At 48.5% G+C, this 24,866-nt stretch overlaps 13 protein-coding genes across 13 annotated transcripts; 7 read left to right on the top strand and 6 right to left on the bottom strand.

The window, feature by feature from the left end:
• Positions 1-735: 735 nt before the first annotated feature.
• dhh1 (DExD/H-box ATP-dependent RNA helicase DHH1) lies at positions 736-2,382 on the top strand (the record flags this gene model as incomplete). Its single annotated transcript, XM_056917717.1, has 3 exons — positions 736-779; positions 848-920; positions 973-2,382. The coding sequence occupies 3 exons, from the start codon at positions 736-738 to the stop codon at positions 2,380-2,382; spliced, it is 1,527 nt and encodes a 508-aa protein (XP_056783328.1).
• A 1,140-nt stretch (positions 2,383-3,522) lies between these two features.
• N7478_001501 (putative mitochondrial tricarboxylate transporter (Ctp)) lies at positions 3,523-4,858 on the top strand (the record flags this gene model as incomplete). The annotated part of the gene is made up of 8 exons (XM_056917716.1): positions 3,523-3,555; positions 3,605-3,659; positions 3,720-3,740; positions 3,792-3,923; positions 3,984-4,131; positions 4,225-4,482; positions 4,555-4,740; positions 4,801-4,858. The coding sequence occupies 8 exons, from the start codon at positions 3,523-3,525 to the stop codon at positions 4,856-4,858; spliced, it is 891 nt and encodes a 296-aa protein (XP_056783327.1).
• A 140-nt stretch (positions 4,859-4,998) lies between these two features.
• On the bottom strand, positions 4,999-6,390 carry N7478_001500 (putative mitochondrial translation release factor (RF-1); the record flags this gene model as incomplete). The annotated part of the gene is made up of 3 exons (XM_056917715.1): positions 4,999-6,009; positions 6,092-6,258; positions 6,327-6,390. 3 exons carry the CDS (start codon positions 6,388-6,390, stop codon positions 4,999-5,001), a joined length of 1,242 nt encoding a protein of 413 aa, XP_056783326.1.
• A 312-nt stretch (positions 6,391-6,702) lies between these two features.
• On the top strand, positions 6,703-8,307 carry N7478_001499 (DnaJ and TPR domain protein; the record flags this gene model as incomplete). The annotated part of the gene is made up of 2 exons (XM_056917714.1): positions 6,703-7,671; positions 7,735-8,307. The coding sequence occupies 2 exons, from the start codon at positions 6,703-6,705 to the stop codon at positions 8,305-8,307; spliced, it is 1,542 nt and encodes a 513-aa protein (XP_056783325.1).
• A 313-nt stretch (positions 8,308-8,620) lies between these two features.
• Positions 8,621-9,460, bottom strand: N7478_001498 (protein-L-isoaspartate O-methyltransferase; the record flags this gene model as incomplete). Its single annotated transcript, XM_056917713.1, has 2 exons — positions 8,621-9,235; positions 9,359-9,460. 2 exons carry the CDS (start codon positions 9,458-9,460, stop codon positions 8,621-8,623), a joined length of 717 nt encoding a protein of 238 aa, XP_056783324.1.
• Positions 9,461-10,276: 816 nt separating this feature from the next.
• N7478_001497 (uncharacterized protein) lies at positions 10,277-12,314 on the bottom strand (the record flags this gene model as incomplete). Its single annotated transcript, XM_056917712.1, has 11 exons — positions 10,277-10,321; positions 10,373-10,444; positions 10,510-10,577; positions 10,639-10,693; positions 10,797-10,856; positions 10,914-11,306; positions 11,378-11,707; positions 11,770-11,825; positions 11,890-11,961; positions 12,037-12,092; positions 12,154-12,314. The coding sequence occupies 11 exons, from the start codon at positions 12,312-12,314 to the stop codon at positions 10,277-10,279; spliced, it is 1,368 nt and encodes a 455-aa protein (XP_056783323.1).
• Positions 12,315-12,754: 440 nt separating this feature from the next.
• N7478_001496 (NADH dehydrogenase [ubiquinone] 1 beta subcomplex subunit 9) lies at positions 12,755-13,303 on the top strand (the record flags this gene model as incomplete). The annotated part of the gene is made up of 5 exons (XM_056917711.1): positions 12,755-12,774; positions 12,841-12,973; positions 13,035-13,113; positions 13,170-13,211; positions 13,278-13,303. The coding sequence occupies 5 exons, from the start codon at positions 12,755-12,757 to the stop codon at positions 13,301-13,303; spliced, it is 300 nt and encodes a 99-aa protein (XP_056783322.1).
• Positions 13,304-13,791: 488 nt separating this feature from the next.
• On the bottom strand, positions 13,792-14,508 carry N7478_001495 (histone H2A). The gene is made up of 3 exons (XM_056917710.1): positions 14,395-14,508; positions 13,936-14,228; positions 13,792-13,877 (listed from the first exon to the last, which is right to left on the bottom strand). Exons 1-3 carry the CDS (start codon positions 14,445-14,447, stop codon positions 13,822-13,824), a joined length of 402 nt encoding a protein of 133 aa, XP_056783321.1. The 5' UTR covers positions 14,448-14,508; the 3' UTR covers positions 13,792-13,821.
• A 533-nt stretch (positions 14,509-15,041) lies between these two features.
• Positions 15,042-15,628, top strand: N7478_001494 (histone H2B family protein; the record flags this gene model as incomplete). Its single annotated transcript, XM_056917709.1, has 3 exons — positions 15,042-15,210; positions 15,313-15,384; positions 15,450-15,628. The coding sequence occupies 3 exons, from the start codon at positions 15,042-15,044 to the stop codon at positions 15,626-15,628; spliced, it is 420 nt and encodes a 139-aa protein (XP_056783320.1).
• Positions 15,629-16,058: 430 nt separating this feature from the next.
• On the bottom strand, positions 16,059-17,567 carry N7478_001493 (cysteine protease ATG4; the record flags this gene model as incomplete). Its single annotated transcript, XM_056917708.1, has 5 exons — positions 16,059-16,443; positions 16,505-16,732; positions 16,786-16,954; positions 17,027-17,320; positions 17,417-17,567. The coding sequence occupies 5 exons, from the start codon at positions 17,565-17,567 to the stop codon at positions 16,059-16,061; spliced, it is 1,227 nt and encodes a 408-aa protein (XP_056783319.1).
• A 551-nt stretch (positions 17,568-18,118) lies between these two features.
• Positions 18,119-20,242, top strand: N7478_001492 (uncharacterized protein; the record flags this gene model as incomplete). The annotated part of the gene is made up of 4 exons (XM_056917707.1): positions 18,119-18,287; positions 18,350-19,105; positions 19,162-19,726; positions 19,786-20,242. The coding sequence occupies 4 exons, from the start codon at positions 18,119-18,121 to the stop codon at positions 20,240-20,242; spliced, it is 1,947 nt and encodes a 648-aa protein (XP_056783318.1).
• A 159-nt stretch (positions 20,243-20,401) lies between these two features.
• On the bottom strand, positions 20,402-22,110 carry N7478_001491 (putative C2H2 finger domain protein; the record flags this gene model as incomplete). The annotated part of the gene is made up of 2 exons (XM_056917706.1): positions 20,402-21,914; positions 22,001-22,110. 2 exons carry the CDS (start codon positions 22,108-22,110, stop codon positions 20,402-20,404), a joined length of 1,623 nt encoding a protein of 540 aa, XP_056783317.1.
• Positions 22,111-22,486: 376 nt separating this feature from the next.
• Positions 22,487-24,423, top strand: N7478_001490 (uncharacterized protein; the record flags this gene model as incomplete). The annotated part of the gene is made up of 4 exons (XM_056917705.1): positions 22,487-22,896; positions 22,969-23,122; positions 23,179-24,182; positions 24,249-24,423. 4 exons carry the CDS (start codon positions 22,487-22,489, stop codon positions 24,421-24,423), a joined length of 1,743 nt encoding a protein of 580 aa, XP_056783316.1.
• Positions 24,424-24,866: the final 443 nt, after the last annotated feature.

Here is a 24,866-nt window from a genome sequence, read left to right as displayed (position 1 = left end):
GTCATAAATTGTTTGCAGCGCCAAATACCCCAAATCCGAATTGTCCTGTACGATCAGCCCTATTATTCTCATGTAGTCTAGCTTAAGGTTATGTACCGTGAATCAAGGCCTATTTTCTGCTTTGTACATGCGTTTCCATAGTTCCAAGTTGTTCTTGTGTCGTCCTTTCGATTCAAAGTCACGTGCACCCGGCGGGACCAGGCCGTTACGGGCTTTCCCACTCAACCTCAACTTCTTTTGTCTCCAAATCCCTTCCACTTGCTGAACTCCTCATCTCCTCGATTCCCCGCGCTTCATTCACGTTTCGCCTCAAAGGGTCAACATTTGATCCCATTCTATTATCCACCCATTGGATATCCGATTTGACCTCTTTGCTCCACCTCAACCCTCCTCCATCTAATTCACCGTGACCCCACCCCCAACACTTCGACCTATTTTTTTCAGTCGGGTTGCTAGAAACTCCTAGACGGAAATATTCTTGTGACTCCTCGAAGGCCTGGACTCTGCTAAAATAAAACCCCGCATACTTCACTCTTTCACCGACAAAGCAACTCGAAGCAATAAGATTTCCCTTACGCCTACATCTAAAACCCTTTGGCTCACGCCAAACCTTGCTAGCCGCCGTGATCTCTCACTCTTGGACTCATTATCCATCCGCACTCAACGGCCGACTGCCTCCTTCTTTTCTCTTTTCTCCTTTCTTTTCCCCGGCTCTCTCGATACCCTTTCGTCACCATGGCTGATGCACTTGCCTCCCAACTTCACAACACTAAGCTGAGGTAACCTTCAATCACCTTCAAATGGCCGTTGTCCTATAATTCTCGGGGGGTGCTGACTTGGCTAGCAGTGATGGGAGCTCAGAAGCAAAATTACAGGACTCTTTGAAGCTTCCTCCCAAGGATGCTCGGCCACAAACAGAGGTTCATTTTTTCAAGGTTCCCTGTTCAAAAACAGCACTAACTTGTTTTTCAGGATGTCACAGCCACTAAGGGACTCGAATTCGAAGATTTTTACATCAAGCGAGAGCTCATGATGGGCATTTTTGAGGCTGGGTTTGAGAAGCCTTCCCCGATTCAAGAAGAAACTATTCCAGTTGCTCTCACCGGTCGAGACATTCTGGCTCGAGCCAAGAATGGAACAGGTAAAACAGCAGCTTTTGTCATTCCTACTTTGGAACGAATCAACCCAAAGAGCACCAAGACTCAAGCCTTGATCCTAGTTCCCACACGAGAGCTGGCTCTTCAAACGTCCCAAGTCTGCAAGACGTTAGGGAAACACCTGGGTATTAACGTCATGGTTACTACGGGTGGGACAGGTCTGATGGATGACATTATTCGTTTGAATGATGCTGTTCACATCTTGGTCGGAACTCCCGGCAGAGTCCTTGATTTGGCTAGCAAAGGTGTTGCCGATTTGTCCGAATGCCCTACCTTCGTGATGGATGAAGCGGACAAGCTTCTCTCCCCTGAATTCACACCCGTAATTGAACAACTTATGTCCTTCCATCCCAAGGACCGACAGGTCATGCTTTTCAGTGCTACATTCCCGCTCATTGTCAAATCCTTCAAGGACAAACATATGCGCAATCCTTATGAGATCAACCTCATGGATGAACTCACCCTTCGCGGCATTACACAATACTATGCCTTTGTGGAAGAAAAACAGAAAGTCCACTGTTTGAATACCCTGTTTTCGAAACTGCAGATTAATCAGTCTATCATTTTCTGCAACTCGACCAACCGCGTTGAGCTGCTAGCGAAGAAAATCACGGAATTAGGTTACTCCTGCTTTTACTCGCATGCGCGCATGCTTCAACAACACCGAAATCGGGTCTTCCATGATTTCCGCAACGGCGTGTGCCGGAACTTGGTCTGCTCTGATCTTTTGACCCGTGGTATTGATATTCAAGCTGTCAACGTCGTGATCAACTTTGACTTCCCAAAGAATGCGGAAACATATCTTCACCGTATTGGTCGCTCCGGTCGCTTCGGACATCTCGGTCTTGCTATCAATTTGATCAACTGGGAGGATCGTTTCAACCTCTACAAGATTGAGCAGGAATTGGGCACCGAAATTCAACCTATTCCCCAAAACATTGACAAGAAGCTTTACGTCTATGATTCGCCAGAAAACATCCCTCGCCCCATCTCCGGTCCTCCGCAGCCCCAGATTACTGGCCCGCATCCCGGTAACGGGGATCGCCAGCCTCGCCGCCAAAATCATCACTCGAATGGTGGGCAGTACTACAACAACAGAGGTCGAGGCTCTTACCGTGGTAGTGGTCGGGGACAAGGTCCCCGTCGGGGTCCACCAAACGATGCCGACAGGGCAGCCTTTCCCCTTGGTCAAGTTGGAATCAACCCACCTGCTCCTACATCCTAAGACTTTTAGCATTTCTCGAATGAGTTCGCCGTCTCCCTCCTCTTAGGGATGCGACTCAATACGATTGCCACGGTACCCTTGGAGACGCTCCTGGGGTTTTTTCTTCTTCTTTTCCTTCTTTTGTTGGTCTTCCTCGCGTACCCGCTTCCACCTTTTCCAACACTCTTCTTGTTTGTTTTTCCCCCCCTATTTGATTGACCAGCTATGATGATATGGTACGAAGCGCGACATCTGTATCATAATTTCTTTGTCCTGTGCTCCGTCCTTTCATCTGATTTAATCGCCACGAATTCAAATTGGGCTTTGGGTCTGAGGACCTGCATTTTTTAAGTCCTGGGGACGTCCTTGCATCCCTGGCCTTCTGCGGAAAAGTATACATACGCTTAGCCGTCACGCTTTCTTCGTCCTTCTTCTCATTTTTCGATGAGTCTTCAGACCCGGCGTTTTCCGTGACTTTTCGTACGATTTTGGCGTTCTCATGAAGTCGATGGGAAGTCCGTTTAACGAAACTCTTTTCCGTCTGATTCTTGCCTGTCGCCCCTCCTATTTCCCTCAGTCTCTTTCTCTCCTCCCTATTCCCTTTCTATCTTGCTTGTCAAGAGACTCCATCTCCCTCTCTTATCATCGGAAGTCGCAGCTTCTTCTCCGCGTCTCACTTTTCTCCGACACCCTCTCCGATATTCCTCCTTTTCCGGACGATTTCGATCTGCTACAGATCGGCTCCGAAGTCTACCGCTCTCGTCTACGACATTATCTCTGATACAACACATGAACTATGGGCTGGGTGAGGAATGTTCCCGAGCGCCAAACTTGAAAAAAAAACCCCACTCCATCCCGACAAAAAAGAAAATCTCAAAAAGCTTTAGAGGAGCACCCGGTGCTGGTTACTGTATAGCATCTAGTGAAATGAGAAATATTCCCTCTGATTATGTGCATATTTAAGAGCGCAGTATATCATGATTTGTAGACGATATACTGTACAGAGTATCAACCTAGAAAAGCTATAAGCTCCGCTAACGGAGAATCTCCATAGTGGAAACTGCGCGGGGTGGGGTTGCGGGACGCCGTATTGAATCTACATTGTACAAACCACCCGAGGTCCAATTATTCCCCAATTGTCAACTTCCCAACATTGCTGCAATGGCCACGCCGAGTAAGGACTCGAAGCCCAAGGTTAGCACAATATTTACTCTTATCGAGCCTATGCTAACATCTACGGTAGCCCAGCGTCTTGCGCTCTATTCTCGCGGGCTCCACCGCTGGAGCCGTGGAGATCGGTATGGAATCAATCTTACCTCCCCGCCGTCCGCCACACGATCAGTACTAATCTTCAGCAGCAATTACCTATCCAGCCGAGTGTAAAACATCCCCCTCTTCCGCCTTACCTGCTGATGCTAATTGACCCTCAGTCGCGAAGACCCGAACACAACTCAATCGCCGACTACCTGACGGTCAGAAATTACCATGGCCGCCATTTGGCTCTCAGTGGTACGCAGGGTGCACAACTCTCATCATTGGCAACTCTCTCAAGGCTGGAATCAGTATGTCTCGAAATATTGCTTCTTTGGCTTGATCCCTAATCCTTGTGGGGTGAATTCTAGGATTCGTGGCATTCGATGCGATCAAGGCCACTCTTCAAGATGAGAATGGCAAGATTTCGGGACCACGAACAGTTGTGGCTGGCTTCGGTGCAGGCTTCACCGAGTCTCTCCTTGCGGTCACACCTTTCGAGAGTATTAAGACTCAACTGTCCGTTACCCTCCCCCGTTCTTCTTCTCTCTCTCTCCCCGAGCCCTGTGTATATTCAACTGAGACCCCTGGCTAATGTCGAACTTCCCGCAGAATTGATGATCGAAAGGCAGAAAAGCCGCGCATGCGCGGGTTTCTTCACGGTAGCCGCATCATTTGGCAAGAGAGAGGCATCCGTGGCTTCTTCCAGGGCTTTGTACCTACTACAGCGCGCCAAGCAGCTAACTCAGCCACTCGGTTCACTGCCTATACCACCCTGAAGCAGCTTGCGGAGGGCTATGTTGCCCCAGGAGAAAAGCTGGGTACTCTTAGCACATTTGCGATTGGAGGAATCGCGGGTATCATCACTGTGTATGTGCCAGTCCCGGTCACTACAGATCTCAACTCCCATTTCCCTGCTCACTAACGAAAAACCCAATCCAGTTATGTGACCCAACCCTTGGACACTGTTAAGACAAGGATGCAATCTATCGAGGCCAGCAAGAATTACAAGAATAGCTTCGCTTGCGCAGCTAGCATATTCAAAAATGAAGGCTTCTTCACATTTTGGTCTGGTGCCGTTCCCCGGCTGGCCCGACTGATCCTAAGTGGTGGAATTGTATTTACCATGTGCGTCTCGAAATATACTATCCAGTGCTGCGAACCTGTTCCACTAACATGTCGTCACAGGTATGAGAAGTCTATGGAGTTGATGGATGTTGCGGATCCTCAGCGTAAGTATCTCTAGGGGAAAGGATAAATGTTCTATTATGAGTCTATAGATAGATTGTTGTTGTGTGATTAAAGTTCATCGTTGGGAATGGGCTATATACAAATACATGGTATCTTTTTGAGAATGTACAATTATCACTCAAGGTTTTTGCCTCTCTACTGTTTCTCCTTCTGCTTACCCTTCACCAATTCCTCCGCCAGCATTGTTTCGACTTCGCGGTCCGCCATCCACGTCCGCACATTGTCCATGATCGTCTCTAGGCCATCGCCCCCATCTAAAACAGCATCCAGGTTATGGATCGTTGTTCCGCTACGATGATCTGTGCAGCGACTTTGTCCAAAATTGTATGTCCGGATCTTATCACCTCGCCCCATCCGAGCCACTCCACCCATAACGCCCCGGCGAAGCGCAACCAGTTCCTGTTCTCGAGCTTCTTGGCGGGCCTCGGCAATTTTGGCACGTAAGATTTGCCAGGCCTTCCGACGATTTGCTTGTTGAGATCGCTCATCCTGCATAGAGACCACGGTACCCGTGGGAGTATGGGTCAGGCGAATTGCAGATTCGGTTTTGTTCACATGTTGACCACCTGCACCTCCAGCTCGCATTTTCTCCACGCGAACTTCCTGGGGATCAATGTAGTAATCACTCGAGGGGTCTTCAAAATTCAAAGCGCTGTCCATGCTACTTCCACTCTCGGGGAAGCTTGGTAAAACCATCACACTAACGGCACTGGTGTGAGTCCGGCCTTTGGTTTCGGTAGCTGGCACTCTTTGTACACGGTGAACTCCGGACTCGGTTCGCAAGATATCATATGCACCTTCCGCTTCAATTTCAATAACGCCCTCACTGAGACGATCCTCCGATGGCCCATCTTCCACGTCCTGTTTCAAAATCATGGCTCGTAGCCCCCGCCGTGAACAGAAAGACATGTACATGCGGAGCATCTCATATGCAAACAAACCCGCCTCGTCACCTCCAGCGCCCGGTCGAATTTCGATTAAACATGGCAGGTCCGCAAATGGATGTCGGGGGATCAACGATTTCTTCAAACGGTCTGATATTGTCGGTAGGGCATCTTTAGTCGATTCGAGGTCTTCCGCCGCAAGACACCGTAATTCCTCATCCGTCTGCTGGTCCTCCAACATAGATCTCAATTCAGCTACTGACTATATCTCCATCACGACAAATTAGCAACATTCCTAAGTGATATAGACTTCCAGGTTTCGAGGAATAATGAAAAACACCCACCTCGTTTGCATTGTCCCATTCTCGTAGTACAGAGGTAACCGAGGCTAGTTCTCCCGCGCGCTTTGCGACTTTAGCGTCGAATGATCCGGCCAGTTGATCTGTTAATTTGGTGTGTTCGGAAGCCAGTAATCGGGCCCGTGTCAGCAACACTGGAGACAGGCCAGAGTCTTTCTCGAAATTATGAGTTAGCGGCGAGACGGATCAACTATGCATTGGAGGACCAACCAGAATGCACGAATCGGAAGAACAGAAATGATCTCCGACTGAATCTTGTAGGACGCAGCAGAAGGCGACTGCATTGTAGCATGCTTGGGGGGGGGGGAAAGAATGGAGGAAGAGAAGAGAAAGGAACTCGAGCCATACGTTGATGTGGCCCTGATGCAGTCACTACCCGCGGAGACACAGTGTGTAATTTATGTAACTCTGTGTAAATTACACGTAAAGGCCACGGCGGCGAGGTTGCTCTTTGGCAGTTTGTTATAGATCCGCATTCCACTCTCTCTTTCCCTCCTTCACTCTTTTTCCATCTCGGGGTCTTTTGATCTCGACCATGTCCATTCGACCTCACTGATTTGCGCGAATGAGACGGGACAGCAACAAATAATCAAATCATGCGTAATTTACTCCCATCGCTAACGGCTGTTCTGGCCTGTCTGTCTACCGGATACGCTTCTCAGATTCCCCCCGACACGCCGCTCTCCGAATTGATCACTTCAGCCAAAGCCCACCTGGCAAAGGGTTCACCGCGAGATGCCTTGATGTATTTTCATGAGGCGATCCTACGTGACCCAGCCAACTACATTACCATCTTCCAGCGAGGTGCAGCATACCTATCCATCGGCAAGAACTCGCAGGCGTCTGAGGACTTTAATCGAGTCTTGGAGCTGAAGCCCGGCTTTGAGGGGGCATTGGTCCAGCGCTCTCGTCTACAAGCACGATCTGCTCACTGGAAAGAAGCTCTTCAAGATCTAGAGCGTGCGGGAAAGCAATCGTCGCCTGACTACAAAGAGTTGGAAGAGGCACGGGATGCCGCAGGGCTGGCATTTACGGCGGAGAAGAAGGGCGATTGGGAAACATGCGTCAGCCACGCAGGGGTGGCTATCTTGAAAGCGAACACGGACTTGGCCCTTCGACAAACACGAGCACATTGTCGTTTTGAGAGAGGCGAAGTAGAGGAAGGAGTTAGCGACCTTGCCCATATTCTACAAATATCTCCAGCTTTAGTGGAGCCACATCTACAAATGTCTGCCATGTTGTTCTATGCACTTGGGGACAGTGATCGCGGTTTGGCGCAAATTCGCAGATGTCTCCACGCAGATCCAGACTCGAAACCTTGTAACCGTCTCTATCGGCGAGAAAAGCAATTGTCAAAGTCTCTCGGCAAGCTAAATGCCGCTCTTGAAGCGCACAAATGGAGCAACGCAGTGAAACTTTTGGTCAGCAGTGGGGAAGATACTGGTTTAATTGAGGACATCAAGACAGATGTCGCAGAGGCAAGAGAGGCCGGACATATTCACCGGGCGGCTTCTGATAACCTATATGTTTTCCTGGTTGAGAAGACATGTGAAGCTTATCGAGAGGTTCGTAAATACAAGACTTTCAAGTTGATCGACTCGTGATGCTAATCTTTCGATCCTGCTTAGATGAAATTGTTCAAAAAGGCCGGTCCTTATTGCTCCGAGTCTCTGCAATTAGTGCCATTCTCTCTCCATGGCTTGTTGTACCAGGCACAATCTGCACTTGATGAAGATCATTTTGAAGAAGCTATACGAACGTTAAACACCGCTAAGGAACATCACCCACACTCCCAAGAGATTCAATCCCTCATACAGAAGGCGCAAGCGCTCCTGAAACGCTCAAAGCAAAAAGACTATTACAAAGTGTTGGGCGTGAGTCGTGATGCAGACGAGCGAACGATCAAGCGAGCATATCGCCAGTTGATCAAAATCCATCATCCAGATAAATCTGCTTCGCAGGGAGTGTCCAAGGAGGAGGCAGAGAAGAAGACGGCGTCCATTAACGAGGCATATGAGGTCTTATCAGATTCAGAACTTCGGACTCGATATGACAATGGAGATGATCCGAATGATCCAGAATCTCAACGGGGGAATCCATTCCAACAAGGGAGCCCCTTTGGCCACGGTGGTAATCAGCAGTTCTTCTTCCAGCAGGGAGGGTCCCAATTCAAGTTCTCCGGTGGCTTCCCATTCCGTTGATCTTGTCTCTAACTTTATGCATTCTCATTATTGCATATTTCACATATACCGTGGTGTTTTAGGAGTAGCCATACCAGGCCTTTTACTTTATTTTCCTGCTTCTTCTTTTACCTTTTATTGGATCTTCATAAATGGCAGCAAATGAACAAAATCATTGTATTTCTGGGGTTCCTGATATTTCTTGTAGCTCATTAGATGGTCATAAACTTCACATTGGCTTCCGCTTGCCCTCCCCTGTGGAGTAGCACTAGTTGGCTTCTTCAAACAATCCCGGCTGAGGATCTTTCGCCTCACTCAACTGATCCAGGATCGATCATGGCTGAGGTGCATCAGTCAAGGGCACATAGCTGACCTGGAAAACTTTTTCTTTGTGAACCGATCCATCCGCGCGCTTGTCAACGACCCAAATGTACTGACCTCCCCCAGCTTCGAGCGTGCTTCCATTACTCTCCGACTCCACCGGAATAAAGAGTCTACCGGGAGCTCGCAGCTGCTCAATCAAAACAGGGTGGAGTTTCTCTGCTGCCGCCCCAACATGAATAGCATCATATGGTGCATTTTCTTTCCAGCCCAGACGTCCGTCTGCCGTGATCAGTTTCACCTGGCCCGAGACCTGGAGCTCCCGGCCCTGTTCAGATTTATTCATGTTGGATTGAGCTAGTGCCACCAATTCCGGGATATGGTCGATACCAATAACCTGGCCCTGTTCTTGTGAGCCGGGCGCGCCGGTTACCAGGTTGGCTAGGACATGGGTGAGGTATCCTGAGCCTGATCCGATATCCAAGACTCGGGATCCAGGCTGCAAGTATTTAATGAGATATTCACAGGCATGACCATGCATGTGGGGGGCAGAGATAGTCGCTCCATGGCCGATAGGCTGAGGTGAGTCCGAGTAAGGCCGTGATGGTGCATAGTGGGCTCGATCAACCTTGACGGTTTATTAGATTCCATATGTGAAGAGGTAAAATCTCGATGGTATTGTTATATCTTGGAAATGGGGCAGAGCTGAAGTATGGAGGAGTGTGGATGTAAGGAACGGCGAGCTACTCACTCCTATCATGGCTTCTTTGACGCGCTCATTCTGAATCAAACCAGCTTTAAATAGGTTCTCGATCAATTCATTGTTGGTGGATCCGGTACAATACCACGCCATTGTCAGGGCTCTTACTTGTCGCCTCGATGTAGATGTTTGGAGTTTCCTTGTGAGACGGCTTAGCATGTAGGCTGCTTAAATAAAAACATAAAGAAGCTAAGTTGCAACAGTTGAGTGTGACGCCATGCTCGCCTCATGGTTTATCTCCCCACGTGACAGCCCCGATCTCTGTATCAACCTTAAAGTTAATCGAGGCTAAGAATGACTTCAAACTTGAACCACATATTCATGAGTGATGCAATGGATCTGGAGGGGTATATGACGACAACACGGATTTTGTAGGTAAATGGGTACGTTGATATTCTTAGTGCCACGTGCACTGTGTCTGTATTTCTAAAGCTGCGGTGCCCATGGTACATCATGGTTTAGTATATCCATGTGGATCCATCCACATTCAAGTTCAAGTGCACGAGTGTATTGAAAAAGTTTCTCAAGTTTCCACATGGGCATCAACCTTAGGCTTCAATTTGGAATTCACCCATTACTATCATGACGCCATCGACTGCAGAGCTTGACTTGTAAAAATTTAAACAATACTGATAGGTCTATACTGAAAATCTACTACCCAAATAGCTATCGCTATATGCGAACTATACTAAGCATGAACCCGTGGGCAACATCCGGATCTCCACATAACTACGACAAGCCACCCCACCAAATGATAAAGTAGTATAAGAAATTGAGTGAACACCAGAAGGACTGCATTTGCATTGAAATAGCAGTTATATTTGGAAATTCGATAATCTACAGGGGGCAAAAGGGCTGGTTTAACAAAAAAGAACAAGTCAACCAAGGGAAGTCCGACAATGCTGTCATTTACCCGAGCAGCATACGGCGGGGGTCCTCGATGTACTCCTTGACCTGGAGGGGAATTAGTAGGCGTTTTGTGTATACCATGTTGATGAAACATACCTTGACCAGGAAAGTGACAGCCTCGCGGCCATCCAAGAGACGGTGGTCGTAGGTGAGAGCCAGATACATCATCTATTGGGTATAAAAGGTTAGTTGATTTACTCCCCAGAGGCTAAAAATCTCCCACGAAAACTTACTGGGCGAATTTCGACCTTGCCGTTGACGGCGACTGGCTTATCCTTGATAGCATGGAGACCCAAAACGGCTATAAGAGGCGGAGGTTAGATTCGGCAACACGGACAATAAGGATATCAGAAATGACGTACCAGTCTGAGGCAAGTTGATGATGGGAGTACCCATCAAAGAGCCAAAGACACCACCCTAGTTTCAAGTTAGTCGACAAATTCATTCAAGTTTAATTTGATTAAATTTTTTTTTTTTTTTTTTTAGATATCCCTCTCCTGTTCCACACTGGAAGACTCACGTTGCTGATAGTGAATGTGCCGCCAGCCATATCCTCAATGGTCAGTTTGTTGTCGCGGGCCTGCATAATTTAGTTATTATCGTGCACAATAGAGAGAGGGAAAGGTCCTCATCCTACCTTCTTGCCCAGATCAGCAATGGATTGCTCAATACCGACGAGATCCATGGTCTCGGTGTTGCGAACAACAGGGGTGACCAGACCCTTCTCAGTAGCGACAGCAACGCTGATGTCAACGTAGTCACGGTAGACAATGGTGTCACCGCCGTTAGGACCCTCAATAGAGGCGTTGACGGCGGGGATATCCTTCATAGCCAACACGCAGGCGCGAGAGAAGGCGCTCATGAAGCCCAGCTTTACGCCAGTCTTCTTGAGCACATCATCCTTGTAAAGCTTGCGGAGTTCCATCAGCGAGGACATGTCGACTTCATTGAAGGTAGTCAAAGAGGCGGCAGTGTTCTGGGATTGCTTCAAGCGCTCGGCAATGCGGAGACGCATGCGGTTCATCTTGACCTGGAATATCAAAAGATACAATTAGCTGACAAAACCCAGTAGCATATGATCAGTCGGGGCAAAACACATACCCGGCGCTCCTCACGGTTGCCCTGGGCAGGTTTGGTCTCCACGGCCTGAGACTTCGAGGACTCAGCCTTAGGGGCCTCCTTGGGCTTCTGAGGCGCAGCGGGTTTAGAGGCCTGGGTATCTTTGGGTTTCTCTGGCTCGGCTGCGGTCTCCTTGGGCTTCTCTGCGGCCGCCTCCTGGGTCTTCTCGGGGGCCGCCTCTTGCTTGCCGCCAGCAGGAGCATCGCCCAACTCAATCTTGACCAAATCTTGTCCAACAGTGACAGTGTCCTCCTCGCTCACAAGGAATTCCTTAATAGTACCAGATTCCGGGGCATTAACCGAGACGTCAATCTGTTGGGAGAGCCACGAGGTCAGTGTCCATATATGTAACGATAATGGCCACTAAACTTTACCTTGTCAGTCTCGATGGTAGCGATCTCCTCATCGCGCTCCACAAAGTCACCAATTTCTATGTCAAATCAATATCCACGCGACGAAATATAAATTTCCCAATTTCAAGGCGAATTGCGTACGTTTTGAAAATTGCTTCAGAGTGCCTTCTGTAATCGATTCGGCCATCTGCGGGACCTGGACAACCTTGTCGGCTGATACAAAGCAATGTTAGCTTAGCGGAATGATGAGATGACAAGATAAGTTCCAAAAAGATTTATCGCACTCACCATAGGTGCGAACCTGGGAACCCACGTAGGGAGCGAGGTTGCGCGAGACATTGAAGCTGTAGTATTTGTTTTTTTAGCAATTGCGATTGAGGGCTTTGGAAGGGATAGAGTCTGTACCCAGATGAAGCCTGAAGTAGACCAGAAACTCTAGGGCTGACATTGCGAGTCACCGTGGACAAGCTCTGAGCACCGCGAAGCCGGCAAGGACCGCGAGTCGCCCGGGTCAAAGTTGTCAAGCGCTGGCCCGAAAGGCGCGCCAAAGGAAATCGAGCAGCCATTGTGTATAAGGACGACTAAATTAAAACCAAACCAAGTAATTTTCTCCAAAGGAGAGTGTTTTCCGCAAGGACGAAGAAATAAACAAGGAAAGAGAGAGGGAGACGGAAGGAAAAAAGGCGCAGTTCTGATGCTGTTACGTAGCCGAAGCCCAAAGGTTCCCGAATGCCGAGATGCGGAAGGCGGCAGTGGAGTAATGTTTTTACGCTATTCGGCTGGCGAGATGGACCAAGTGCGCACTTATACAGCGAATGAGCTCCGTCAGAATAGTCAACCAGCACCACCACCACCATCCTTGAACTTCGGGTTGATCGCGCAATTACCCACAGCATACCCATTGTGACCCTGTTCCCCGGTCTGCTCAACGTGAAAGACCGAATTACTGAACCTCGTCGGAGAATAATCAACCGGAAAAAAAAGGAGAGGAAAGAAGGCACACAGCATGTCCGCCTCTGCCGCCTTGTGAGTTACGCGCAAATTGTTGGCGCAAGTCCACGATAATAATAATATTCGCTAACTGATTACCAGATCCCTGTATCGTCGGTCCCTGAAGCAGTCACTGGACTGGGCTGTTGACCGCCGAGTATGGCGTGGCCAGGCGGTCTACATTCGGTCATTATTTGAAGCCAATAAGGACGTTCGCGACCCTCGTCAGCAACAGGTGGGATATACTTGCATTGGGCTTATTGGCGAAAGATTTTGGCTTACTGACATGGGATCAGGTCTTGCTGCGCGAGACAGAAAAGTTACTGGAAGAGTGGAAACACCCGGATCCCTACCGCCCACCAACCGCTCCAGGAGGTATGTTTAAGAAAATTGCTGTCTGGTATAGCAGACTACTGACTTGTTGGTAATAGGTAACAAGTGGGAGCGCAACCTACCTGCCCGCATTCTACCATGTAAGTGATCTGAACTACGCCCTTGCCAATTTCGACGGGTGTTCCTGGTTTATTGATTTCATTTAGATGCGGCACCTCCGGCTGCCCACTGAAGCAAGAGTTCGAGAATGGTGGTATGAATATGAGAGACTTGGGCTCTCTCTTTTTCTCAACGCGAAACTGCATCTGTTTTAATTGAAACTCGAGAATATTATGTAGACTACAATGAACTATTCCACACATATCGAAAGTGACATGAATCGTAAAAGAAACCGGGCTCATGATAACAAGTTGCCGCCATGGCTTTTGATGCAATATCAATATAAACGCAATCTAGACAAGAGACAATTTTATGGAAAGTGAAAATGGAAGTAGTCTGATGGACCTAGAATCTTTTTCATTGATCCGGGGGTGTTCCCCTTGGCTATCCGAGAAAAAAGTTGAAAATCCCATCGAACTAGCTAAAGCTCGTCGGTATCATTCCATGCCCGCAGGCATAATGTACAACCAGGAAACTGAAGAGAGAAAAAACGCAGAGCCATAACGTGCCCGTCCCATAACCCCATTATCGTGAAAACCAACCCACGCCGGAAAACAAACAAATAAACCCTTGGGAAACAAAAGGAACCATTTACAGCTCCTGGCTGCCGCTGCCCTTAGCCTTGGGGGTCTTCTTGGGCAGAAGGTCTGGTGATATTGTTAGCGGGATTGATCCAGCGGAGAAGGATGCGGGCCGAAAACTTACTCTGGTGAATGTTGGGGAGAACACCACCCTGGGCGATGGTGACGTGACCCAGAAGCTTGTTCAACTCCTCATCGTTACGGATGGCGAGCTGAAGGTGACGGGGAATGATACGGGTCTTCTTGTTGTCACGAGCGGCGTTACCAGCCAACTCGAGGATCTCGGCAGCGAGGTACTCAAGGACGGCAGCGAGGTAGACAGGGGCACCGGCACCGACACGCTGGGCGTAGTTTCCCTTGCGGAGCAGACGGTGGACACGACCGACGGGGAAGGCCAGACCGGCCTTGGAGGAACGGCTATCAAAACAATGTTAGAATCAATGGTTCATTTGAATTGGCAAAACACATTCAATGTTGATTGATTTGGCTTAAATTCGCGTTCCGACGCGTCAAAGGAATGAAATCTGGCCAAATCAAAACAAAGATGGATCCGAATCTGAACTAGTACATAGGATGTACTTACGACTGAGCGTTCTTGCTGCCGCTAGCCTTGCCACCAGACTTTCCGCCAGTCATTTTGATGAAGTTGTTTTTAAAGGGGGGTTGGGGTTTTGTAAAAGGGTGGTATAGCAAGAGGGTAGAAGTGGTCGATGAAGCGTGGATGGTAAAAGGGGACCAGGAAGAGGGGGCGTGGAGGAAGCGGAGGGATCTTTATAATAACGCGGTGAGGGTGACGTTGGCTGGTATCAACGAGACTCACCAGATCACGCACTCGCTTAGAAGGATCGGCCAATCAACATCAGGATCACGGCAATGCGGGCATACCAAATCCAGGCTAGCGTGGTAATCTATTTCCCTTACCAAACCATACGCGCGACCCGCGTGATCTGCAGCCCCTTGTCTCCACTCATACCCAGCCAAAAACGCGTTGGGTCCCAGTTTAATCATACAGATCATACATTCCTCTTACTGTATTGAAATTCGGCCTCCTTTTGTGCACTTTCTGGATCAACTGCCCATTGGCAGCCGAGTATAAAGACCGCGATCCCCTCCGTCACCGCGTCCCTCTAACTTTCCCTTATTCCCATCTCTGCTCTCCACCATCAATCCATCCACCTTTTGTAACCCTTTCAACATTTTCTATCACACTTTTCTCTCCCATCATCAAAAATGGCTCCCAAGGTTGCTGAGAAGAAGCCCTCCACTGCCGGCAAGGCTCCTGCTGGCAAGGCCCCCGCTGAGAAGAAGGAGGCTGGCAAGAAGACTTCCGCCGCCACTGGCGAGAAGAAGAAGCGCGGCAAGACCCGCAAGGAGACCTACTCCTCTTACATCTACAAGGGTAAGTCGCCTGTTTTTTCGCGTTGTTGACGCGACTTGGCACCATCAAAATCCACCTATCATCCATCGAAACGCGTTCCCGCGCTAATGTTTTTCGCTCCAGTCCTCAAGCAGGTTCACCCTGACACCGGTATCTCCACTCGTGCTATGTCGATCCTGAACTCCTTCGTCAACGGTATGTTCAAATTTCTCTTCACGTCTTTTCCTGGTTCCCCCTTGTTCTAACTCGCAATTTTTCAGACATCTTCGAGCGCGTTGCCACTGAGGCCTCCAAGCTGGCTGCTTACAACAAGAAGTCCACCATCTCTTCCCGAGAGATTCAGACCTCCGTTCGTCTGATCCTCCCCGGTGAGCTTGCCAAGCACGCAGTGTCTGAGGGTACCAAGGCTGTTACCAAGTACTCTTCCTCCGCCAAATAAGCGGTTTTTGAATTTTTCTTTTATTGCGGGATTGCTTCTTCTTTTATTACTGCCTCTGATCTTGTTCTTTTTCCCTGGGTTCTGAGGCGGTCGGTTATGGGTGTTTTGCGGGTTTTCTAATGTGTCATGGGATGGTTTCGATTTTCTTTTCCCCGATGGGCGACTTTTTCTGATGGTTACTACTCGATGCGCGCGGTGTAACATAACTCAAGTCTGGGGCCGGGTTGCATAGTTTAACCTCCCCTGCTAGAACGCGAAATTCCAAATGCTTGATCGCATTCAAATCAGTATCTTTTTCCCCCTTTCTAGTAAACCGGTATTCTTTGCCTTTCTTCTCGTTCACTTGTTTTCAGTGGCACTCTACTGCGAATGTTGGCAGCTGGTTATTTGTCTTGTATATTGGGATCATTTGCACTTGTTCACTATTTATCTACAGATCTGTTTCTCCCATTTCATCGGAATCATCCAAAGCCTCGACTTCGTCTACCGCTGCTTCTCGGCCAACTGTCTGATCCAATTTGGTTTCTCCCGTGATAACGTGAATTATTGATTTTCCGGGCGTATTTTGGACTCGTTGCTTCCAGTCGTTCCAGTCATTCAAATCCTTGATCAAGAATCCAATTAGCATGCTCGGGTCCATATCTTTGAGATGAATACGTCTGAGGCGACGAGTATGATAGCTATCTCGTTCTTCTGGGGTATATTTTTCATTTGACGTGGGATAGGGAAGTGTGGGGCGCGTTGTGTGGGGGTCAAGGAAGAACAGGTGGGAATCTTGAACTCCAACAAAGTAGTGTGATGCCGATGGACGTCCACTTGGATTAGCTATGGTCAGCTCTGGCTTTCGGATTTGATTTATCGGAGTTGTCAACTTACCCTGCGACGCCCATGGATTGTGGGTATCCTAATGCTGCTCGCAATCCATCCCAATACACTGGATTAACCTGTTCGATCCCTAATCGTAATCCCAAAAGTATAAGAGTTGGTTGAAAGTGGCCCGTTTGGTCGTAGGCTAGCCGTGTTAATTGATCTTCGTAGACGTCCGATGTATTATTGGTCACATAAACATTCAGCTTGAGTTGTTCACAGTGATTAGACAGACTCCTGCCAAACTACGTCAGATTGGTTGGAGGTAGACATAATGATCGGAGACCTACTCGATGCATCGAGCTGTTGCTGATGGTCCAAACCATTCCCCAGGGTGAGTTCCACACGAGTCGGCACCGCACTGAACAAATCGGTGTATTGAAAACGGCGCATCGGGGTGATCTGCAAACATAGCCAATATCTTCGATTCTTCATTGGGCTGATCGCCTTTTCGCCAAGCTGCATTCATGTTGTCAGTTACTCCAGGCCCTTTAAGGCGGTCTCTCTCGTTCTAGGGTCTCTCACATCTACCTAGGAGCAAGATACACAGTGTGTTTGCTAATAGGCTCTGTCCTGATCGAATCATGCAACCCCAACCTGTGTCGGAGGTGAAGCCTTGGGAATCCATGAGCTGGCTCCGCAGGCGCACGCCTAGCGTCATCGAAGAAGTTGCATTGGGATTATGACTGTGGGGAATAGGAGGGAAGTTGGAGCGATATGTCATCCACAGTCTTGATTCAAAGTCGATCAAGAAATCCTCGGGCCATATATTCTTGGTCGCGTTAGGCGGTGTCTTTATTGAATGGTCGGTGCTATGATGCTTGTCTGTGTAGGTCTTAGAATGCACGATTTCTTGCTTTGTTCCCCCCTCTACCTATACTTGTATGACTTTTTCTGAGCTAGTGCGAGTGCTTGACATACCTGTATCATTGTTCTCTGGGTCCTGTGTTGTGGGGGTATATTGTTGACCTAAACACCAGATCGGTGCCTCTGGTGCTGTATCATTTTTGGGTTCAGGATCCCAGAAATACTGGACAATGCGCTTGCATTTTTCCAGATCTACCCCAGTCATTTTGAGGGAGGTTGTTTCTTTCAAATAATTATGCGTGGTGGAAGAGAGGGTGCGTATGATAGGGGGATGGGGGGGGTGGATGCGGGGAGAGGTGAGAGTTACGTAGGAGAGGGACTGAACAAGACGAGAGATAGATGGATATATATATATGGCGGAGAGGGTAGTATGCATATATTCCACGATCGAGCCTTTATCGATAACAAAAACAAACAGGAAATATATAAATTTTCAAATTTTTTTTCAAAAGAAACAAATCCAAAGCACCCTAGATGAAGTGGACATAAAATTATCTCTCCAAACAATAGATCCTGCTTAAAAAGTAGCGTCGAAATAATTCTATGCCATGGGATGAAAGAATCATGATGCAGTCACGCTGCAACATCACAGTCTATACTATTTGTAGGGGAATTCGAGGGGGATTTACTTGACAATAGTGTTTAATGTGTATTCTATATACATAATACTGTTTTACTTTACTTTATTTAAATAATTCTTCAAACAAACATATTTTATTTCAGCTTTTCAATCATAAACCTCAAGTGCTGACATACATGAAGCTGGATGGTCCAGATCCCTCACCGCCCTCCGTCATCCCCTCACCTTCTCAGATCAAATTTCCCTCGAACTCTTTTCCTTATTGTTCCCTTATCACTCTCCATCCTATTATGGCTCGCCATGGCCAATCCAAGGCGCAGCGAAAACGCCCGCCTGCGGTGGCTAGTAAGTTTCGACACCCCTTAAAATCATGCGACCGCAAATTCTAACACTCATGCCTTCTGAAGGACCATCGCCACCCCGATTTACAATGCAACAAGAAGCCCGCAATACTGAGACCCACCTCCGCTCCTGGACACATAGCAATCTCAGACACAAGGCAGTTGAGTTTGTAAGCGCAGGGCAGCTACGGAGAAATGAACACGAAGTCGATCAAGAAGACGCTGGCCAGAAAGAGATCCTTGATCAGACCCCAGAGCCTCAAAGTGATCGCCAATCAGAACCCAGAGAAGATGCCCAAGACTTTGCTTTCTTCCTCGATACTAAACCCAAAGATGTTGCACAGACTGGGCTCCCTGACCCCACAGTACGCGCCGATACTCCGGAGAGCGATGACAGCGAGGACGAAGTCGTGTTCACAGGACGACAGAACAACCAAAAGCCCATAGTGATCAAAACTGACGAGGCCGAGCTCCGCGAGTATCTGCAGCATCCTCAATCCTCGTTGACAAATTTATTGGGTACCCAAAACATCGAACGGCATGGTTTACACAACCACATCTCGGCCACACGTTTTCATACGATGCACAATAACCGACATAAACAAAACCTGTCACCAGAGAAGAACATCGACACAGAGATGAATCACAACATCAAAATGGAACACGATCTGGTCCAAGAGAACTCACAACCGCATGAAGCTGAAGGTGGAACTGACCTGGGCGAATGCCGAGCCGAACAAGAACTGCCAACCCAGGGCTCAGAAGCAGAAAATCACCCTAACCAGGAACTAGACGAGACAGAGGTTCAAGGGTCGATCGATGGTAACTTTTTCTATACAAGCAAACTCATACTCTTCAAACGCTGACATAAAAAACAGTCTTGTCAAAAATGCACCTCGACACCGAAATAGATGACGAGACCAGTTCAGGCGAGGACGAGGAGGTGGATGACTCGGGTGACTCCAACGACTCAGAAGACCCCGATGAATCCGAGGGTGAAATAAACGACATGGATGACGATGGCTTGCTCGAAGAACTTGCCAACAGCTTTGCCGCAGGACAACGCGGACCCCGCTATGGGAAGCATACTTTCCCATCAGCAACAGCATTCGTGGATGCCCTTGAATCAGATCCATATTATGGAGTCGATATCATGGACTTCGATCGACCTAGTCTGCAAAGGAGACCCAAAGGCAAGAAGGCACCGTTATTTGAGGACCTTATGATCTCCGATAGCGAGTTAGAACTCCACCTCCAAGGAGTCTGGCAAACGGATCGGAAGAAAAAGAGCATCAAGAAGCAGGAGCGAGAAGTACTGCGTTCTCAAGGTCTACTGGGCAGAAAATCGGGAGATCCTGATCTCAAAGTAAAGTATGCAAAGGGAATGAACCTTGAGGAATTTATTTCTGAAATAAGAACGTTCCTTCTTTCCCCCAATAGCAGGTATTTACCAATTCTACGCGCACTCCTCTCATGCTCATAGGTCTAATACTGGAAACTAGTCTCTCTCTACCGCCCATGACAAAACATCGGCGAAAGACAATTCACGAATTGGCCAACAAAGTGAATTTGAAGTCACAATCGCGCGGCAACGGGCCGGATCGTTTCCCTGTGCTACTTAAAACGTCCCGCACCCCCAAATACACTCGCAAGACCATTTCCCAAGTCGACAATCTTTTGTCTGGAAGAAAGCTAAATCGTCGGCTTTTCCAGTCCTGGGGCCCAGAAAGCTCCAGACCAGCAAAACCAAAGAGAGGAGGTACGGGCGCTGCCGTGTCGTATATGGATGGTGATGTCGTCGGTGCATCGGCGCCAGAGATCGGAGCCGGAAACCGAGGGCGAGCCATGCTGGAAAAGATGGGCTGGAGCAGTGGAACCGCCCTTGGGGCCAACAATAACAAGGGCATTCTGCAACCTGTCGCACATGTTGTTAAGAACTCCCGAGCGGGGTTGGGATAAGTTATGTTGTTCCTTTTTCTTGATTTCCGTGTTGATTATGCCCCATATTATTGTTACCATAGCCAAGCATAGACATAGAAGCCATCCTTTTACATGAAATGGCTATAGACTAGTCACAACTCAAATATTTATCCGCGGAAAATAAAGACAGCCTGGCATTCACCGCCTTTTGTTTTTGGTCTTTGTAGTCTTGATGAGCTGCGCATGCGTTGGGTTTTCTTTGATATGAGTAAACAGCTTCGTCCTGGAGGGAAATATCGCACTACAGTTTGCACAAGGAAAGCCAGCTTGCTCACTACCCTGGGCCGCTTTCTTAGCCCGTTTCTGCTTGGCCTTTCCCACTCGAGGGGCAGCCGGATCATCAAGCCCAGAGGCTGATAATTGTTCAGTCAATTCAACGATGGAGTCGTCTTGCGAGGATTCATCATGGGAGTGAAGTCTTGTTTGAATGACCTCCCTGGAAGCGTAGTCATCATCATGGGCCGAATGTGATGAAGCAGGTTCCGAGTCAGAATCCTGGGCAGAGGAAGGGATGCGGGAATCACGAGTGTTCTCCTCCAAATCAGAGGCGAACGTTCGCGCAGGCTCGTCAAGCAGACCGTTCTTGATATCCCCGGCGATCGGACTTCCCAATCGTTCCTCGAGGGAGGTTGGCTTAAGACTAGTATTATCATCCTCACTCAAAGCTGCTGTATCGGGCGTGGCAGAATAGGTAGCTGGTTCCAAGTCTAGATCTTCATTCTGCGCTCGCATTTCACGACATAGCTGCTTGAACGCCTTCAAATGTTTTTTGCTTCGTTCATGGGCTTCGAATTGATTTTGACTTTTGAAAGTCTTGTTGCACACCACACATTCGAAATTTTCGACCTCGCTTTCAGAGCTCTCCTCTTCCTCGACCGTAGGCTCTTCGGATCGCGCCCACTCGGGAACAACATGCTCACGCAGCTTGGCCTGATTCATGGCTCGAGATCGGGCAGCCTGGGCAGCCGCCGACTGACGAAGTGTTTCTTGGCGTTGAGCCTCGTTCTGCGCATTTGCCTGGTATCGTGGATCTCGTTTCTTTACAAAAGCTACCAGAGACCTAACCGCGTCATTGAATTCACGGGTTCCCTCATCTCGAAGACGCCGATTCTCCTTCTCCATTAAGCGTCGCACACGGCGATCTGGGGCCTCGGAGTAGCGGTAGGTATCTCTCCAAGCAAACGATTTTCGAGTTGAGAACCCAGCCCAGGCGTTGTAAAATGGGCGGACCACGGTCTCAAAATGGTCATTGCGACCTCCAAATGATGGATAGTCCACCTCATCCAGACCTTCCCACTGGCATGCCTGCCGCTCCTCTAAGGCCAGCTTGGTGAATTGTTCTCGAAGGCCACCAAAGAACCCTGTCGGGGAGTCGGAGAACTCCATGCGAGGGCTGAATTGCGAAAAAACCTTGAGGACCTCGTCTGCAGTTGTCATTCGGACATTGTATGAATGCGGAGCCCCCTCAGAGCCCCCACCAGTCCCCAAGAAGGCATCACTGTGGGAGTCATACCATGCACGTTCTTGCGGATCTGCAAGGACTTCGTATGCGGTTTGAATTTCGGCAAACTTCTGGGTGGCTTCCTCTACATTCCCATAATTTCGATCAGGATGCAGCTCCAAGGCCCTCTTGCGATAAGCTTTCTTGATTCTACCAAAGACGGACAAAGGGTTAATCAAAATATTCCGAGTTCTCTGGTTGTAGTAGTCCACATGTAGGTATGAATCGATTCTTACTCTTCATCTGTGGCAGTAGGTGTCACATTCAATAGTTCATAATAATCCGTTTTTCGATCTGACGATTGTGATTCCGGGTCTTTCGAGCCCGCGGACTGAGACTGACCCATACGATAAAGCGGAGAGGATGGGAAAGGAGCGAGTCTGCTAATATTATGTGTAAAAAGAGAAGGAGGATTGAAGAATGAAACAACTTTTGCGGGATCTAATCTCGGGTCTTGGCATCTCCGCGTATCTCTCCCCGCCTCTTTCTTCCCCTCTCCTCCTGCTCTGCTACCAACCCCTTCTTATCTTCCTCGTCATGCCCGATCATCAACTTTCCAGTCCAACGCCGGCGTTGACCTCGCTTTATGTCCATTGATACCCTGAGCGTCGCATACTTTGCTCGAACCTTGGAAATACTCGCTGTGACTGCCCCAGAGACGCCTGGGCCTTCCTCTCCTGCCCCCCGTCACTAAGCTCTTTATCCTTGAATCATTCATAGGGATGGTCCGGTCTCTGGAACATCTCCCAGAAGAGATACTCCATTTAATACTATGTACCTCGCATCCTCGTTCCGCCGCCGCTCTAGAACGAACCAGCCACCGATTTCAAAACGTGACCAACGAACCTCTGTTGTGGCGTCATTACTGTCATGTCAATTACAAATCATGGGACAAAAAGCATAATATCTCTCAGAAGCTCTCTGATCCCGTGTCATCGGTCGACTGGAAAACCCTCTTTATTTTGAGATTTCGCGCCGACCAGTCTGTTTCCCGGCTTCTGGATAGTATTCTTGCTAGCCAGACGGGACGCATTGAGAAATTTCGCTCTGTCATTGACTTCGGCTTTGATGCAAAGGACACTCTTGTCCGCTTTAGCCGGGTGGAACTGGGGGAGGATCACCTAGCTAGAAGGTGAGATGCTTATCTCGGTCGTTATACTTTGCTCATGAGTGAATGAAGTTGACTGACTTTTACCTGTGCAAGATACTACGCCCGAGCACTTTTGACCTGCCTTCACCGAAGCATTGCAATTCCCGAATGGGCTAAGGTCAGACTCGGCGAGCCCGTATCGCTCGATCGTGCTATGGCTGCCTTCGATTTATTTATCCCAGAGACTGGCTTTGGGGAATTGGATGAGGTATGGCCCTTTATTCAAGGTCAAATAACAGTGTTTGTTTTCTGACAATGTTCAAGGTTCGGGTCATTTTGGATAGGATCGTCTGTCGCTTTAGGGCGCTTCATCCCAACATCGACAGTCTTCGTCCTCGAGCAAAGGCTCTGACTCTTGCGTCCTGGCTGCAGGAGAATGATTTTACAGGAATGGATCCGGAACGGCAGTATCATTCGCTAGAACACAACTTTTTAGGGCTGGCCTTGACGAGTCCTGGGCATAATTCCTTGCCGTTGGTTTCGGCCGTGATATATTGCTACGCGGCTCAGAAGTTGCAACTAGATGCTCGTCCTTGTGGGTTTCCATTCCATGTCTACGTGATGATTTCTCCTTCATCAGGCTTTGACATGAACGGGAATACATCTTTCGGTGAACAGCCAAGTACGCCCATGTATTTGGATCAATTTCGAGGCGCACGAGAAACTCCAGTCTCTGATCTACGTGATCAATTGGTCTTTCTTGGAGCTACGGATGTTGAGCAAGCGGAATTTTTGGGAGAATCACCACTTTCACAAATCATTTTGCGCTGCAGCAAAAATATACTCAATTCCATCCACTCCGTGTCTCACACACCCGAGAGCCATGGCACTTCGATTGATGTGGTGAGTGCAAAATACGCTGCGTTGTGGTCATCAATGCTACTCTCTGGAGAATCGAGGCCTATGGACCTCCGGCACCAGTTACCCTGGCTGATGGAGTTGTTCGCTACCGACTTTCCGTCCGATATTTTTTTGATAGAAAAATATATTGTACCTCTATTTGAGGGACTCTTTGAACACGAGCATATATTGGAAAGCTTGCATGTCATGCGAGCAGTGGACGAGATTCCCAAACAGGTGCATCGGCGGTCCGATGGGAAGAAAGATATTCGGTACAAAGTGGGCCAAGTCTTCCGACACCGTCGATATCATTACCGCGCCATCATCACTGGCTGGGACTCGGAGTGCGGCGCCGAGGAACAGTGGATGCGACGAATGGGAATTGATCGCTTACAGGCAGGTCGACATCAGAGCTTTTACCATGTCTTGTGGGTTATTCTTTCTTTGGAGCCTTCTCTCTCGGTGCCTTAGCTGACAAAATATATTATACTTAGGGTTGAAGATCGAAGTGTACGATATGTTGCGGAGGAAAATATTGAGCTCATTTTACCAGAGATGACCGATTTACCGCAGAGCTTGACAATGATTGCAGGTAAACACTTCAAGCGATGGGATGGAACTACCCATGCTTTTGTTAGTAATGTACGCGACGAGTATCCGGATGATTAGCCATTGTTTGGAATAGGAAGTGCTAAAATGGGGGCACTACATGGACATACATATGGATATCATATCTCAAAGCAATTTACCTACTTAAGCAGTGCGCAGTATAAGATATATGAACATTTTAAAAATATGTACTCATCCAGGTCCGCCATAATAGCAGCCATTAAATCAAACCAAACCAAACCAAATATATACGCGAGAATCAGCCGGTTACGGGGATTGTCGTCTCTCACATATGAATTGCCAATCCCCCTGATGATGTGCGGTAAGTCGACACCACCCTGAACAACACTCGACGTGTCTGTAACACGGTTCCCAGCGATCGAGACACATCTCGTCTCCGCCAGGATACCATGGAGGATACCTGACCATACATTGCCCATTCTTACCGCAGTATTGTGGCTCGACACAGTCATGGATAGTTTCACAGCCTTTGATGCATACTC

This window comes from Penicillium angulare (genome assembly GCF_028827245.1).
Source record: "Penicillium angulare strain IBT 27051 chromosome Unknown utg000002l_segment0_segment0, whole genome shotgun sequence".
NCBI lineage: Eukaryota > Fungi > Ascomycota > Eurotiomycetes > Eurotiales > Aspergillaceae > Penicillium > Penicillium angulare.
The sequence above is the reverse complement of the archived record's forward strand: the minus strand, read 5'-3'. Positions and strand labels throughout refer to the sequence as shown.